At 34.3% G+C, this 18,603-nt stretch overlaps 1 protein-coding gene across 6 annotated transcripts in view; it reads right to left on the bottom strand.

Annotated features, from left to right (window-relative positions):
* Window positions 1-18,603, bottom strand: part of TRIM2 (tripartite motif containing 2) — a 109,458-nt gene that overhangs the window by 10,585 nt on the left and 80,270 nt on the right. For all 6 annotated transcript variants that reach the window (XM_051967200.1, XM_051967205.1, XM_051967203.1 and 3 more), the window contains 2 exons: window positions 13,439-13,542; window positions 11,167-11,334 (listed from right to left, as the gene is read on the bottom strand). In XM_051967200.1, the coding sequence (XP_051823160.1) occupies window positions 11,167-11,334; window positions 13,439-13,542 (272 nt within the window). The remainder of the gene's footprint in view (window positions 1-11,166; window positions 11,335-13,438; window positions 13,543-18,603) is intronic.

Here is an 18,603-nt window from a genome sequence, read left to right as displayed (position 1 = left end):
CTTTGCCAAACATCCAATTAGAAGATGATGGATTTTTAAAAGAACAAGTTAATGATGTCAAAGTGATATGTTTACATCTGTAGTTCCAGTAATTCCATTAGCACTAGAATCATTGAATCAGAGACAGATGAAAGGTACCTTAGCTTAATTGCCATATTTCATAGATGAGGATACTGAGGTACGGGGAAACTAAGTAAATGGCCCAATCTTTCTTTTTAGGGTACTTTTTAATTAACAAGTATTTGTTATCTCCCTCTACTAACCCTTCTCCCACTGCCATCTAGAAAAGAAAAAAAAAAAACTCATAATAAGTATGCAGTCAAAGAAAGCAAATTTCCTCATTGGATTGTTCAAAAATGTTTGTCTCATTATGCGTCTTGGAGACTGGTCCACTCAGTATCATATACCTAGTAATTGTCAGGGCTAGTATTCAAAGCCAGGTCCTCTGACTTCAGATTTTTTTTTTCATTTTTAAAATAGTGAAGTCCAGTAACAGGTTAAATGAGCTTCTAAAGGATGGTCTGGGAATTCATAGCCATTTATAACACTTTTTTAAGTGGGAAAAGAAAAGGCATTCTAAATTCTAAATAACCAAGTTATAAACAAACTTTTTGGAATACAACCCCATCCTAAGTTAAGAATGGCCTGAGCTATATCACACAGCTGCAAATAGGACACAAGTCCCATGACTCTCTCTCCTGCCATTAAGCACTATCTTTGGTAGCCCAGCAGACTATCTGTGTTAATCACCTGAATTTTTTATATTTATATTCTAGTGCTTAGCATGGTGTGAATCCAGAGTAGGTTCTTAACAGATTCTTGATCATTTTTTCCTAGTTGTCTTCTCTAGGTTTCACCTGAAAAAATGAAACTTAAAAAAAAAAAAGTTAAATGATTCTATTACTCTTAGTTTAAGTAACAATTAATAAATAATAGGGGCAGCTAATTAGTATAATAAATAGGGCATTGGGCTTAGAATTGGGAAGACACATTTTCCTGTGTTCAAATTCAGCCTCAGACACTTACGAGCTGTGTGGGAAAATCACTTAACTCTGCCTCTGATCCTCATTTGTCAAATGATCTGGAAAAGGAAATGGCAAAGCATTCTAATATCTTGGCAAGAAAACCCTCAAAATGGGGCTATGGAGAATCAGCTATGAGTGAACTGACTGAATCACAACAAATCATAGGACATGATTTAGTTTGGTGTTTGGGTCAGGACAAAATAATAAAAGGGTGTTTTTTTTTCTTTCTTTGTCTGAGATTAGGCTATTTTTCCCAGGCTAGAAGTACAGCGGCCACTTCTGTGCCCTATCCTGATGTGTTTGGTGATAGAAGCTTTGATTTGATCTGTTTTTCAATGGGGATAGCATACTGGTTCTCATTCCCAGTGATTCACCATGTTAGTGTTGGACTTGATTGGTTTTCATAATACTGTAGCTCAGAACTCCTGAGCTCAAGCAATCCACTAGTTTCAGCCTTCCCCAGTAACAAAGATATCAGGCAGCATCATTTCTGGACTGAAATAATTCTACATTAAGTTTAAAGTACGACAAAACAGCACCTGTCCCCAACACTGGCAATATGTAATATATCTTTCTTGGCTTCCCATTCAATGGAGGTTGATAATGATCACCTAAGCTATAGAACTGGTAGGAACAAAGTGTTTTGTAAACTCCAAAATTGGATATATATGTGTGTGTGTGTGTGTGTGTGTGTGTGTGTGTATGTATACACATACATATACAAATATTATATATATTTATACACACATACACAAATATTATATATATTTACACACATACATACACAAATATTATATATTTACACACACATGTTATATATATATTTACACACACATACACACATGTTATATATATTTACATAATACACACATGTTATATATATTTACACACACATACACACATATTATATATATTTACATACACACATATTATATATATTTACATACACACATATTATATATATATATTTACACACATACATACATATTATATATATATATTATATATATACATATACACACACACACACATATATACACAAGTTTTATATAGATCTATGTGTGTATATATATGTATATATGTAGAAAGAGACCACAGGAGATCAAATACGATGTGGAGAGACACTAGCGTTCATCACTTTGGAAAGAGCAGACAAAACCAAAAACCAAAAGCTTACTTGAATAAAATTTTTGTGACCTGGCAAAGGCATTGTAACCCCATCCTAATTATAGCTCTCTCTATCTAGATTCTAACCCCACTCTCACATCACCACTCAAAACTTGGTTTACAAAAAAATTGAGACCAGATATAATTGTACTCTAAGTAGAAGATGAAGGTACCAATAAGATGAAAATGAATAAAAAACACCTTTAATTATATTGAAGAAAATTTTTAAATAAACTTTTTTAAAGCATTCACATTATGATTTTAATATGATGATTCTGTGTAGTTTTCAGAATATACTTCTATTTGTTTTTTCTTCAAAGAGAACTCAATTCAGTAGTATGTTCAGAAGGAGATTATAGTCAAAACAATATGATACTGGTGATATAAAGGACAAACAAAAAATGCATAGTGGACTTGTTCCACTGACAACTGAAATTTTGTAAATATTTCCTCCCAACTCAAATATTGGAATTAAAAGATTTTACTATTTCTGAAAAAAAGTAATCTCATTTTATTTAACATGAAATATTTATATTAAAAGATTAATATCTTCAAATATCATTAAAATAATGATAGATAAATTGTTCAAAAGTCAATTTGCTCATCATTTGGTCCAATTAAAACAAATTTATTGGGCATCTGGCATGTTTAAGGGCTTGCGCTAAGTCCCAAATGAGTTGTATGCAATTAATTAGCTAGCTGTATATAATTCTCCATTAGTAAATTAGACATCTGGGAAGGAACATTAACTCTTTCTGTCTACAGTAAGGAGTAACTTAGCATGTTATAATGATCATACACTGTGTTAGTGAAGTAGCTTGAAAGAATAATAAGTAGTAAATTGGACACTGGGAAACCTGGTAACAGCTTTTAGTGAGTGTAGTAGTGAAAAATACAAACCGCTGGGGTTTGTGCTTCCAATTGGTTCAGGTGCCTGTAAACCAACAAAATCTGCCACAGCTAGCTGGTGGAATTATTGGAGAAATGATTTCCTCTCCTGATCCTATATGTCTGAAATAGCCATTTTAGCTAAAGAAGAAGATGGCCATGGGCGCCTAATCTAGACATTCCCTGAAATTCAATACTCAAGCTATCTTGGTGTTTCTCAAAACATGCAAAATAGATTCCAAGGGAAAGTCCTTCTGTGACAGTTCCATAATGTCCTTTTTTCCAAGTCAGGTATGGGCCCGAGTACAAACTACTTGGAAAAAGAAAGAATGAAGAGTCTTCTTCCATCATATATTTCACTGTTTATTAGATTTCTCACATAATGAAGTCATAATAATGGTCCTGAAGGGAACCTAACAATAAACTTGTATCTAGATAAAAATGGAAATGACAGAAAATGTAGGAAAGTGATGGCAAAGGTTACTTAAAGATCATGTCATTACATTGTTGGTGGAGCTGTGAACCGATCCAACCATTCTGGAAAACAATTTGGAACTATACCAAAATGACAATTAAACTATACATACCCTTTGATCCAGCAATAATACCACAAATAGGTCTATTAAAAAGGGGAAAGGACCTACATGTACAAAAATACTTATAGCAGCCATTTTTGTGTCAGCAAAGAATTGGAAATTGAGGGGCTGTCCCTCTATTGAGGAATGGCTAACGAGGAGGCTGATTTCAGAAAAACCTAGAGAAACATATGAATTGTTGCTAAGTGAATTGAGCAGAACTAGGAGAACACTGTACACAGTAACAGCAACATTAGGTGATAATCAACTATGATAGACTTAGCTTTCCTTAGAAATACAATGATCCAAAACAATTTCAAAAGACCCATGATGGAAAATGCTATCTACATCCAGAGAAAGAACTGAATGTAGCATAGTATTTTTGCTCTTTGCTTTTTTTCCCTGTAGCTTTATTTTTTTGTTCTTTCACAATTTTAGTAATGTGAAAATATGCTATACATGATTGCATATGTATAACCTATATCAGATTGCTTGTAGTCTTGAGGGGGACAGAAGGAGAAAAATTGGGAATTCAAAATCTTTCAAATAATGAATATTTAAAATTGTCTCTATACATAATTGGAAAAAATAAAATACTATTAAAAAAGACCACATCATTATTTTCCTCCATCGAGGATGGCATCCCCATTTTTGGATGACCCATAGGCTGGCCTTTTAAATCATAATTAGCAAGATGACACATTTGTCTATGAATTGAGGAGACCAAGCTCTATTACAAATGGAAAAAAAGAATGAAAATAAACCATCACGAGTGAAGTTGTTCAGGATCCATCAATCTGTGTACTGTATAGCCATAATCTGGCCAGGGACCACAGTTCTTGAGTGCTGAGATTATACCAAAGCATCATAGATTGTGCTTAGATTGTATCTAGGTAAAGTCAATACATTTAAAATAATTATTTCAAGACACAGTTTAGAGGAAGGCTTCTCAACCTTCTTTGTGTCATGTATTCCTTCAGCAGTTTGGTGAAGTCCATGGAACCTTTCTCAGAATAACATTTTAAAAATGCATAAAATACATAAGATTAAAAAAGGAAACAGATTATATTAAAATAGTTAAATAGGCTTTTTTTTTTTTTTGAAGTTCAGGGACATTATGTTAAAATTCCTGGCTTAGAGAAAATTTTGCTCAAGTTCTCTAAAAAAGGCATTTTACTGCTAAAAAGTTTAACTTATAGCTAGTTTAGAAATAAATGCAGGAACATATCTAACATATAGGACTGCTTGCCATCTAGGGGAGGGGGTGGAGGGAGGGAGGAGAAAATTCGGAACAGAAGCGAGTGCAAGGGATAATGTTGTAAAAAAAAATTATCCTGGCATGGGTTCTGTCAATATAAAATTATTATTAAATAAAATTAAATTAAAAAAAAAGAAAGAAAGAAATGCAGAGGCAGTTAGGTGACACAGTGAAGAAAGCACCAGCCCTAAAGTCAGGAGGACCAATGTTCAAATCTGATCTCAGACACTTAACACTTCCTAGCTGTGTGATCCTGGGCAAGTCACTTAAGCCCAATTGCCTCAGCAAAAAAGAGAAAGAAATGTAGCCTTCTATGGAATATTAGTGCATTTTTAAAAGTTCTAAATTAAAGGAAGAGACTGTCATGGGGATGGATAACTGTTCCCAGAACCAGGAACACAAGCCTTCAATTCCTTCCTTTGACACTGAATGGCTGACTTGAGCAAAATGACTGGGCAAGTCACATAATCTCTCACTGCTCTAGGTTACTTTTAAAAATTACAAATCACAGAGAAGGTACTAACTAATTGATTAGAGGGTTTGTTTTGTTGTTGGTGGTGGGTTTTTTTTACCCAGTAGTCCCTTTATACTAAGTCTTGCTCCTATCCCTTAATGGACATGCATGATGGGAAGATCTATTTTAATTAGATGGCTTAACACTTTCAGATGTATACTGAAGGTGACTGTCTCACCTTTTGATACTATAACTAGTCCTTAAAGAACTTACAACAGATTTCTACAAATATAAAAAATAAATAGAAATAATTGAAAATTATAGAATTGTCAATTACGGAAAAATTATGAATAATGGACTTTATAATTGCCAGATATAGGAATGATTGCAAGGCCAGAAGACTGAGCAAGGGCAGAATGATATTAAAACAAACAACCATTAGCACATCATTTCCATATGTAATAAGTGCATTCAATAAAATCGATCTATATTACTCTTGCATGAAGAATTGAAACTTAAAAAGCAGAAGCAGGATTAGGAGACAAGGTTTAAATCCTTTCCCACAAGCTTGAATTAAGAGAACACTCTTAAGTGAGTTTGTCCGAAGTGATCTATCATTTTGCCACCCAGAAAAAGAAATTAGAATTGGCAAGTATGTGACATTGCAGTCGGCTAATTACAGTGGTCAAATTGTAGAGATTGCAGGTGCTAAGCTGCATTCATTTAATTGAGCATTTTTTCCTTTTGCACAAAGATTTTCCAAAACAAAATAAGTTCTAGTCTTAGCCTTGAAGTATACTAACTGTCTGACTCTGGGCAAGTCACTTTAACATCAAGTCATCTGCTTCAGTTTCCTCATCTGTAAAATGAGAAAAATAGTACCTACAATTAATTGGCTGTTGTGAGAATCAAAAGAGAAAATACTTGTAAAGAACTTTGTAAATGCAGAAAATTAATGAAAAAATATTTTAGACCCTCATTATTGCAATTTAGGGGGAGGCAAGGAGTTAATATATGTCTTTAAGCTTCCATTAGGATATGATATCTGAGCTGAGCAAGTATGAAATAGAGTTGACTGTGATATATCAGTGGGAGGGAATTGCTTGTTCAAAAGAAGTAGGGAACATGGTGTAATGGAAATAAATCCTGCTGATTTGGGATTTCTAGTTCTGACTCTGGAACTAATTTACCTCTCTAGGATTTAAGATTTTTTAACAAGAAGTTTTGACAAAATGTTCTCCAATGTTTTCTTCCCACCATAATTTTTCTTTTAATCTATGGGGTCTCGCAGAGAGGGCAAGAAGTTTTCTTTGTCATTTGCCAACATTATACCAACTGACCTCACAGTAGCTGAAGGTTCTCTTTTAGCATCTGAGTTCCAAAAAAGCAAGAAAATGATTTTGGGGGGTTCTTTGGGTGGTGCTATCAAAGAGATCAGGATGCTGGAGATAAGGTCTGCTGAACAGGCTAAAATCTTCCCAGAATTCCTTCCTAGTCCCAGAGGAAAGTAATGTTCCATAGTTCTGGGATTAAGGGGTAGAGAATAAGTTGACTTTGACCTACAAACTAGCCCCTCCCCATGTTAAGGGTTTGTGGGGCAGGGCAGCCACCAGAGTGTGTGGACCAGAGAAGAAGGTAGGAAAGGAGAGGCAAGAAATGACATGTGGCCATCCATCATGGTTTATAGAACACAACTGCAGGATCAAATCATTCCTAGAACACAGGTGAGATGTTTTGTTGCTGTAACTGCTAAGGATTTCTGAGTCTGGAGCCAGTGATGCTTTATTCCTTTTCTAAGAGACACAATAGATGGAGTACTGGGTCTGGATGCAGGAATACCTGAGTTTAAATCTAGCCTCAGACACTTAACTAACTGTATCCTCCTGGCTAAGTCACTGAACCCATCAATTTTCTCAACTATAAAATGGGGATAATAATAGCACTTAGTTTCAGAGTTGTTGTGAACATTAAATGAGATAATATTTGCAAGAAAAAACCCTTAGTATTTGTGCAGTGAATAGAGTACCATCCCTGTATTCAGGAGGACTTGATTACAAATTTGGTCTCAGACAATGAACAATTACTAGCTGTATGACCCAGGACACTTAATCCCAAGTCTGATAAATACTTAAAATAAAATACATAAGATAATGAAAGAAATTGACTCTATTGAATTACAATTGTCAAAATATTTTCCTAAAAAAAGCTCATAGATCTTAAATTGAGAATCCTCATACAAGGTAATGAAGGAATTAGCAATAGCTGAGGGTTGTGACAAGCTGAGGTAGGTAAGATATGTTTTAAAAGGAGAATCCTTTCAAGCATAGGACTTTATAACATGGGGTACCAAAACATGGACACAAGGTCTGATTTTCTGAAGTCTCACATGTAACATTCACTTCATTAGTTCAAAAACCATAAATGAAGAAAAAAGAGGTTTTCTAGTAGTATATAGATATAATTTCCACATCCTGAACTTGAATATTTCAGTAAGCAAAACTTTTCCCTTTCCTTTTAGATCTTGGATTTATAATCCATACTTTTCATCAAAAGATAATGTTGAAAATATGATGTACAGCAGTTTTCAATCCTCTAGGGGGTGAAAGTGTTCTTTAGTGAATTTTTTTTTTTACTATACAATATTACTGAATGAACGATCATCTTATTTAACATGTGCTTTAACCTGCTACTCCAATCTCCATTTTATCTAGAGCATCTGAATGAAAAAGCTTTAATTTAGGAAGTTGTAGATAAAAAAATCCTCTTCCTTAGTAAGTTTATCCCATTTCAACACTTTTAAAAATTAGTATTCAATAGATATTTTTTAATATTACCACATTTTTTCCTCTGTATCTTTCTAGTCCTCCCTTCCAAAGAGCTATCTTGCAAAATAAATAGCATTTTAAAGAAAAAAAAAGTCTCAAAGGGGAAAAAAAATCATAGCTAATCAATAAACTGGGGAAAGGCTGAAATATGTGCAATATACAATACTTGTGGCCCCTCTAGCTCTACAAAGGGATGGAAGTTGGGATATATTGTGATATATCTTCTCTTCATTCATTGACATCATAAAATTTTATTTAATTTACTGAAAAAATAAACAGCAAAATATATCAGTCATGCATCAAAGCTTTTTTATAGTGGGAAAATAAGATATCTTAAAATCATGGAAGGAAGGAAGGAAAATAAAACATAGTCATAGATCTTAAGGATAATAGACTTAGAGCTGGAAAGGACTTTAAAGGTTATCTATTTGCTCTTCTTCCTCCTCTCACTTATTTTACAGATGAGGAAACTGAGACCTAAAGAGTTGAAAGGATTTGTAAAAATTATGCAGATAGCAAAGCAGCAGAACCAGAATTTGAACTCAAATCTAGCACTCATGTTTTAAGCATAAGTTATTAGATTTTTAAAATTCTGTATATGTTAAAGTGGTCGATTTGGTTATGGCTTATTCCAAATGGTTCAACAAAAAGACATGAATGAAAGAAAGGAGGAAGAAATTCAGGAGAAAGAGAGGAGCTTTCAATGGCTTATGCTGCCACAATTGTCCAAATTTCTGTAGGAACAAAAGTTTGGAGGCAGTGAAAAAATGAACACAAACTGATGGCATTGAGATCCATTATATTTTAATCCATATTTTCACATGGTTACACTAGCCTAGATCTTAAATTTGAGGTTTGGGAAATTAACAAGTTAAGTCAGAAATTATTAAATTAATTTTCCTAAATTCTTTTTCTGGAAAAACAAAGAAAACTCATCTTCTATTCAGACTTATTGCTCTTTATTCAATTTCTATGAAGAACAAATAGGCTCCTCTTTGAGAATGCTACATGTATGACTGAAACCATCAACAAGTGAGTAAATACAGATCACCACCCATACCCCTAAAACACAAATTGTACTGCCACTTAACATGGAAACTGATGGATCTATTTCCTTATAATTAATTGAAGAAAGAGTTCCTCATCCCATTTTGTGCAATATTATACTAATTGGCTTTCCTAGAATAAATTTATTGATCTAGAAATTGAGACAACATCTCACTAATAACAATAAAAACAATAGCATGTGCTGAGGAGAAAGGAGAAATTCTCTTGCAAATTTTCCATGTTCATGAGAAATGAAGAAGAATTATTTGAACCTAGGTTCTCCTAATTTTTTGGCCTTTCTACTACTATAAAACTTTTATTTTTTTTACTGAAAAAATAAACAGCAAAATATATCAGTCATGCATCAAAGCTTTTTTATAGTGGGAAAATAAGATATCTTAAAATCATGGAAGGAAGGAAGGAAAATAAAACATAGTCATAGATCTTAAGGATAATAGACTTAGAGCTGGAAAGGACTTTAAAGGTTATCTATTTGCTCTTCTTCCTCCTCTCACTTATTTTACAGATGAGGAAACTGAGACCTAGAGAGTTGAAAGGATTTGTAAAAATTATGCAGATAGCAAAGCAGCAGAACCAGAATTTGAACTCAAATCTAGCACTCATGTTTTAAGCATAAGTTATTAGATTTTTAAAATTCTGTATATATTAAAGTGGTCGATTTGGTTATGGCTTATTCCAAATGGTTCAACAAAAAGACATGAATGAAAGAAAGGAGGAAGAAATTCAGGAGAAAGAGAGGAGCTTTCAATGGCTTATGCTGCCACAATTGTCCAAGTTTCTGTAGGAACAAAAGTTTGGAGGCAGTGAAAAAATGAACACAAACTGATGGCATTGAGATCCATTATATTTTAATCCACATTTTCACATGGTTACACTAGCCTAGATCTTAAATTTGAGGTTTGGGAAATTAACAAGTTAAGTCAGAAATTATAAAATTAATTTTCCTAAATTCTTTTTCTGGAAAAACAAAGAAAACTCATCTTCTATTCAGACTTATTGCTCTTTATTCAATTTCTATGAAGAACAAATAGGCTCCTCTTTGAGAATGCTACATCTATGACTGAAACCATCAACAAGCGAGTAAATACAGATCACCACCCATACCCCTAAAACACAAATTGTACTGCCACTTAACATGGAAACTGATGGATCTATTTCCTTATAATTAATTGAAGAAAGAGTTCCTCATCCCATTTTGTGCAATATTATACTAATTGGCTTTCCTAGAATAAATTTATTGATCTAGAAATTGAGACAACATCTCACTAATAACAATAAAAACAATAGCATGTGCTGAGGAGAAAGGAGAAATTCTCTTGCAAATTTTCCATGTTCATGAGAAATGAAGAAGAATTATTTGAACCTAGGTTCTCCTAATTTTTTGGCCTTTCTACTACTATAAAACTTTTATTTTTTTTACTTAAAAGTTTTAAAATATTTTTTCTCAATTATATGTAAGAAAAAATTTCACATACTTTTTAAGATTTGGAGTTGTAAATTTTCTATCTATTTCTCTTTCTCCTCATTGAGAAAGCAAGCAATTTGATATAGATTATCCATATGGAGTTATGCAAAACATATTTCCATATTAGCCATGGTGTGAAAGAAAACAGACTAAAAAAAGAAAAAATCCTAAGAAAAATAAAGTAAAAAAAAATTGCTTCAAATCTGCATTCAGCCTCCAAATATTTATCTTTTAAAACCTAGCCATCCATATTTAATCAGTGTGTTTCTTCATCAACCTTATAATAATGTCATATTATTGCTCTTGATAAAAAGCAATTTTGAGGGTGATTGTTACTGAAATAATAATTCTTATCTTTTTTTTGGGGGGGGGGGGAGACATGCTCCTTTCCTTGTTCTTTTATTTCCTGTCCAAGGTCAAATTGTATATTATTAAACTTACCTTAAACTTTCCATCAGAAGAGAAAATGCTAACCCATTTATTATCATAATCTGCAATGATTATATCCCCACAAGGATGAACAGCTACCCCTGTTGGCCGCTGTAGTTGGCCAGGAGACCGTCCTCTTATACCAAAACGACTTTTGAATTGGCCATCATTAGAAAATATCTGTTAAAAAAAAAAAAGACATGAGAAGTAGCACGAGAATTACTTGAGAGCGACACAAGAGAGACCATCTGTTACAATGAATACATTCAATTACACAGAACAGGAACATGTTTCTATCCCTTGAGAAACATCCTGTTAACTAATTATCTAAGCTAATTTCTTACACACCGACCATATTGCCTAAGTGTTTTAGCTCCTTAAATAATAAACATTGGAATCATATGCATTCTCTCAAAAAAATCGTTTCAATTTTTAATTCCATTTTCTATATGACCCAGTGGATAGAACATTGTTGTTGTTTGTTATTCATTCTGGAAGAGGACCATAACATCAGGGGAGATGCCATGATGTGTAAGTGGGTTGTATTTAAGTGAGGATGGGCTCTGAAAAATCACCAGGATCACTTTCTCCTTCAAAGCCATCTGCATCCAGGACCCACACTTAACACCACATACCAAGGTAAGATCAAAATGGGTCCATGACCTAGGCATAAAGAATGAGATTATAAATAAATTAGAGGAACATAGGATAGTTTATCTCTCAGACTTGTGGAGGAGAAAGAAATTTGTGACCAAAGATGAACTAGAGACCATTACTGATCACAAAATAGAAAGTTTTGATTATATCAAATTAAAAAGCCTTTGTACAAACAGAACGAATGCAAACAAGATTAGAAGGGAAGCAACAAACTGGGAAAACATCTTTACAATTAAAGGTTCTGATAAAGGCCTCATTTCCAAAATATATAGAGAACTGACTCAAATTTATAAAAAATCAAGCCATTCTCCAATTGATAAATGGTCAAAGGATATGAACAGACAATTTTCAGATGAAGAAATTGAAACTATTACCACTCACATGAAAGAGTGTTCCAAATCACTATTGATCAGAGAAATGCAAATTAAGACAACTCTGAGATATCACTACACACCTGTCAGATTGGCTAAGATGACAGGAAAAAATAATGATGAATGTTGGAGGGGATGCGGGAAAACGGGGACACTGATGCATTGTTGGTGGAGCTGTGAACGAATCCAGCCATTCTGGAGAGCAATCTGGAATTATGCCCAAAAAGTTATCAAACTGTGCATACCTTTGATCCAGCAGTGTTTCTATTGGGCTTATACCCCAAAGAGATACTAAAAAAGGGAAAGGGACCTGTATGTGCCAAAATGTTTGTAGCAGCCCTGTTTGTAGTGGCTAGAAACTGGAAAATGAATGGATGCCCATCAATTGGAGAATGGCTAGGTAAATTGTGGTATATGAATGTTATGGAATATTATTGCTCTGTAAGGAATGACCAGCAGGATGAATACAGAGAGGCTTGGAGAGACCTACATGGACTGATGCTAAGTGAGATGAGCAGAACCAGGAGATCATTATACACTTCGACAACGATATTGTATGAGGATGTATTCTGATGGAAGTGGATTTCTCTGACAAAGAGACTTAACTGAGTTTCATTGGATAAATGATGGACAGAAACAGCTACACCCAAAGAAGGAACACTGGGAAATGAATGTGAACTATTTGATTTTTGATTTTCTTCCCGAGTTATTTTTACCTTCTGAATCCAATTCTCCCTGTGCAGCGGGAGAACTGTTCGGTTCTGCAAATATGTATTGTATCTAGGATATACTGCAACATATTTAACATATATAGGACTGCTTGCCATCTTGGGGGGGGGAGGAGGGAGGGAGGGAAAAAACGAAACATAAGTGATTGCAAGGGATAATGTCGTGTAAAAATTATCCTGGCATGGATTCTGTCAATACAAAGTTATTATTAAATAAAATTTAAAAAAAAACAAAAAAAACAAAAAAAAACAAAGCCATCTGGATCCAGTGGCGAGAGATAGATCAGCATGATTGGAGATGGTCATGAATGAAATAGAGCATTACACATAGAATTAGAAAGCTCCGAGTTTATATCTAGTCTCAGCCAACGTTATTCAATGTATGATTCTGGGCAAGTCACTTAAATCATAAAATGAAGATTAATAATAATAGCACCTAACTTTCAGGCTGGTTGTGAGGATTGCACTTTGCAAATCTTAAAAGGACCATAAGAATGCTAGCTGTTATTATTAATTTTCAAATCATACCTGCACACATTGATTGTTGCTGTCTGCAATTAATATCTTTCCTGTTGTAGATGCAGCTACCCCCTGAAGATTTGTAAATTCTCCTTTATTTCTTCCTTTGGTACCTGAAAACAACCACAAAATAGTAGATGTTAAAAGCTTCATAATTAGGTCTCTAAGTTCCCAAAGAGAAAATAATTAGGTTTCTTTCCATAGATGGTCTTTGTTTACTTCATAATGATTTTTGTTTCTTACCAACCTTTGATAATTAAGAATCAAACAGAATAAAATAAATCTAAGTCATATATAACAACACTTTTCTAAAAAAAATAAACTTCTTTTACTACAATTAGATGGTTTAGGACCAAATCTGCATTGTAATTCTTGACCTAGAATTGGAAGAAACGTCAAAAGTCATCTAGTCTAATTCTTTTGGGCTACAAATGAGGAAAGTGACATCGACTTAATCATGGTCACATAAGTTATAAACATCAGAAGTAGAATTTGAAAGATGAAAAAATAGGGAAAAGGTCCTACATGTGCAAAACATATTTGTAGCAACCCATTTTGTAATGGCAAGGAACTGAAAGCTGAATGAATGCTCATCAGTCGGAGAAAGGCTAAATAAATTATGGTTTATGAACGTAATAGGATATTACTATTACATAAGAAACAATCAACAGGATGATTTCAGAAAGTCCTAAAGAGACTTACATGAACTGATGTTAAGTGAAGTGAGTAGAACCAGGAGAACATTATACACAGCAACAGCAAGATCATACAATGATCGATTCTGATGGACATAGCTCTTCTCAACAATGAGGTGACTCAAGCCAATTTCAATAGACTTGTGATGGAAAGAGCCATCTGTATTCAGCAAGGGGACTATGGAGACTGAATGTGGATCACAACATAGTATTTTCACCTTTTGTTGTTGTTGTTGCTTTCTTGTTTTTTTTTTTTTCCCTTTCTCATTTTTTTTCCTTTTTGATCTGATTTTGTCTTGCATGACAAATGTGGAAATATGTTTAGAAGAATTGCACATGTTTAACCTATATCATATGACTTGCTGTCTAGGGGAGGGGAGCAGGCAGAGAGAGGGAGGAAAATCTGGAACACAAGATTTTACAAGGGTAAATGTTGAAAACTATCTTTGCACGTATTTGGAAAAATAAAATATCTTTAAAAAAAAAGTAGAATTTGATTCCTTGTCTTGTAACAGTTATTTCTCTGGATTCTACTACTGGGATGTTCTTGTATACCAGTGCTGGCAATTTGTTTGCTTTCCTGCCTTGGTGGTTTTCCCTCTACCTTATTCTGCACTAGCATCATCCTGTTATTCTTTCACTCTTTTGACAGAGGAAGCCAGGTAGAGCAGAGAAAAGAATATTGGATATAGAGTTGAGAAGACCTAAGTTCAAATATGACCATATGGGCAAGTGGTTTAACTTCTGTCTGACCTAGTTTTCTCCACTACAAAACAGTATCTATCTTCCAGGATTGTTGTAAGGATCAAATGGAACCTTGCAAATAATTCTAAATGGCACTTAACAAAATCTCATTTCTTTCTTTCTTTCTTTCTTTCCTTCCTTCCTTCTGCATGGTAGGATTTACACATTACCATGATTTCAACAGGATTTAGTTCCACAAATATTTCAACAAAAATCCAATTATCAATAGTTTTGTACATGCATATATTATGTCTATATGTGTGTGTGAGAACCAGAAAATCATTCTGGGTGTGGGAATTTCCTTCACCCATGCCGATTACAGTTCATTTATATGACTAAATCCTAGAAAGTTGCCTAAAATATAAAGGGTTTAAATAATTTGTTCAGCATCACACAGCTGATAAATATCGAGGACAGATTTGAATCAAGGCGGGTTTTGTTTTGTGTATTTTTTTTACCCCATAATCTGCTCTCTATCCATTGCACTATGTGGTCTGTTTGAAGAAAAGGGCATTTTTGGAGGGTTGTAAGAAAATCCGACTGGCATCCACAAATATTGGTTCTGCCTGAATGCCGGAGGACAACACTTCTTCTCTTTTCCTGCCTTTTAGGAGTTAGATTGTTCTCTATGGTGTAGGTTTCGCTTTACAAGATGCTAAACTCACAATGACTTTTTTTTTTTCATTTACTGGTGAGGTGCAGAAACCAAGAGCTATTTTATAACCAAAAAAATCCTATTTCCCATCTGAAGAACACAAAGCAATCAGTCAATACCAATTTCTTGATCTTCACTGACCTCTTAGTGATAGATAAGTGGCGGTATTTTTCCGAATTTAGCAGAGAGAGAAGCTGGGCTGTTAGCAGCACTTAGGAGAAAAACAGGACACCTGACTTGAACTCCATTTATCAAAATGTGAGGCTACAGAAAGCAAGAGATGAAAGCCCCAGATGGGCTTTTTTTGAAGTAAATTTATTTATGAGCATTATTTCTAAAGGAATGATATAGTTATCCACATAGTGCATTTTCTTCCTACATACATAAATGCTACTCTGACAATGTCCATTCCAAGTTAATAAGCAAAGTATAAGGGAATTTTTTCCACCAAAGGACTCCTCCAAAGACTACCAGAAAACAAAATGAGGCAAGGAGAAAAAAATGTCAAGGAGCCTTAAAGGAGAGTAGATGTTTGCTGTATTTCAGAAATATTTAGAACTCATTTTAATTTAATTGGGAGGCAGCATGATGTTGTTGTTATTCAGTTTAGTCATATCCAATTCTTCTTGTCCCCATTTAGGGTTTTCTTGGCAAAGATATTGGAATAGTTAGTTATTTCTTTCTTTAGCTCATTTGACAGATGAGGAAACTGAGGCAAAAGAGGGTTAAAGAGTTGTCCAGGGTCCCATAGTTAGTGTCTGAAGCTGGAGTTGAATTGAGGAATTTCTGACTCTAGGTTGGGCACTTTATCCAATGTTGGGCTAAGAGTCAGAAAGACCTGAATTCAGAAAGACACATATCTGAAGCGTGCTTAATAAATGCCTGATGAGGTTGGTTAAGATAACAGGATAAGATAATGATAAATATTGGAGGGGATGTGGGAAAACTGGGACACTAATGCATTGTTGGTGGAGTTGTGAACTCATCCAACCATTCTGAAAAACAATATGGAACTATACTCAAAGAGCTATTAAACTGTGCATACCTTTTAAATATATCCATCAGTGTCTCTATTGGGTCTGTATTCCAAAGAGATTAAAAAAAAAAAAAAAGGACCCACATGTGCTGTTTGTGGCAGCCCTTTTTGTAGTGGCAAGGAAGTGGAAACTGAGAGGATGCCCATCAGGTGGGAAATAGCTGAATAAGTTATGGAATATGAATGTAGTGGAATATTATTATTCTATAAGAAATGATGAGCAGGATGATTTCAGAGAGGCCTGGAAAGACTTATATGAACTGATGCTGAGGGAAGTGAGCAGAACCAAGAGAACACTGTACATAGATCTGTGATGATCAAATTTTTCTCCCTCCCTTTTCCTATTATGGGTTTTTAATACAACTAGATTTCAAAAGACTATGAAGATGAATGGGGAAACAATTACATCTTTGTTTATTCATCTTGACCTGAAATTTATCATTTCCTTCCATTACAAATATATAAAACAATTATTCTGAGGCATCCACAAGTTTCACCAGAGTGTCAAAAAGGGTCCAAAATATACCTGCAACAGACAGACCATATCAGTCATATGGACATATGTCTGTGTTGGATAATGAAAAAAACTACTGGATTTGTAGTGAGAGGGTCTGGATTTTAATTCTTGCTAACACCCACTGACAAACCCATGCAAGTTTGAATGTCTACTGAAAAACAGCATATGATGATGTGTGCTGTGGAGATAACACCTGATTGGCTGAGAGATGGAGGTTAATTATGTTCTAGGTCTTCTCTATTTAGTCTAAGCAAGTTTACCTGCCTCACTTTCCCCCTCAGAGCCATTGAGGTGCAATGGCAAGATAGAGATCAGGATGGGGATGGCTCTGGGATGCAATGGGAGTCTATAAATCTTTGCAACAGCAGTACCAGTGGCCAGGATTCAAACTATTACATGTGGAGCATGTCCAAACTATGGGAATAACGAAAATATATTATAATCTATCATCTGTGCAACCTTGAGCAAAGCATTTAACCTTTCTGGGTCTCAGCTTCCTCATTTATAAAACGAGCAGACTGAACTAGATGACTTCTGATGGCTACATATGTATATGGATTCTTAAACTTTTGGGTTCAAGTCCCAGACTCATTAGTTATTGCTTATGTGACCTTAGATAATTTACTTTGAGCTCACGGTTCCCCAATTATCTTATTTGTGAAATGGAAGATCCACAAATATATTATCTATGCTTCATAGAGTTGAAAGGATTAAATAACATGTGCTAAATTAGAGAGTGCTACATAAATGGAAATGAATGTAGTTAGTTCAGCCTGGAGCTAAAACAAAATAAAATGAATGTTCATAAGAAGAGAATAATTTGTGCTTCTGCTGCTTCTTTAAATGTTTTTAGCTAACTCTACAAAATTATAAAAGCTCAGACAAATCATTTTTTGAAATCCTAAATATACACTGAAGTTTATCTGTGTTCTATCCTAAAGCTTGTTAATGTGACATGCATTTTCCATAGACTTTATCCAGGAAATCTTTTAAGTTTTACTTGATTCAGAAGATTTCATTAAAAGACCCCAATGTTGATTTGACAATGCTAAATGTTTTTTAAAGTTGATTTTTAAAGGAATATGAGAATAATCCCCTTAAAATTATAAAACAACTCTTCCTGAATTATTTTACCTTAATCAAGTTAGCAAGATACCAATTGCTTGCTATATGCCAGATAAATCTGTTAAGCACTAAAATACAAAGAAAATAAACAAAATAGTCTCTATCTTTGAGGGTTTATATTCTTATGGAGAGACAAACATGAAAATAACAAGATATATGTGGAGTAGATATACTCTCAAAGCGGAAGGCACTAGCAGCCAGGAAACCTGAAGGGGCCTCTCACAGAAAGTGAGATCTGAAATATTTTGAAAAAAATTTAAGTTTAGATAAAGAGGGAAACCAGGTATAGGGGACAGATAGAGAAAAGAAATTGAACTTGGGTTGCAAGGAACAATGAAAAGGCCAGTGGAGCTGAGTCACAGAGGGCACAGAAAGAAGGAAAATTAAGAAAACTGGAGAAGT

The sequence above is a fragment of the Antechinus flavipes genome, chromosome 6, assembly GCF_016432865.1.
Source record: "Antechinus flavipes isolate AdamAnt ecotype Samford, QLD, Australia chromosome 6, AdamAnt_v2, whole genome shotgun sequence".
Taxonomy (NCBI): Eukaryota; Metazoa; Chordata; class Mammalia; order Dasyuromorphia; family Dasyuridae; genus Antechinus; species Antechinus flavipes.
Note: the sequence above shows the minus strand (reverse complement) of the source record. Positions and strands in the feature narration are given on the sequence as shown.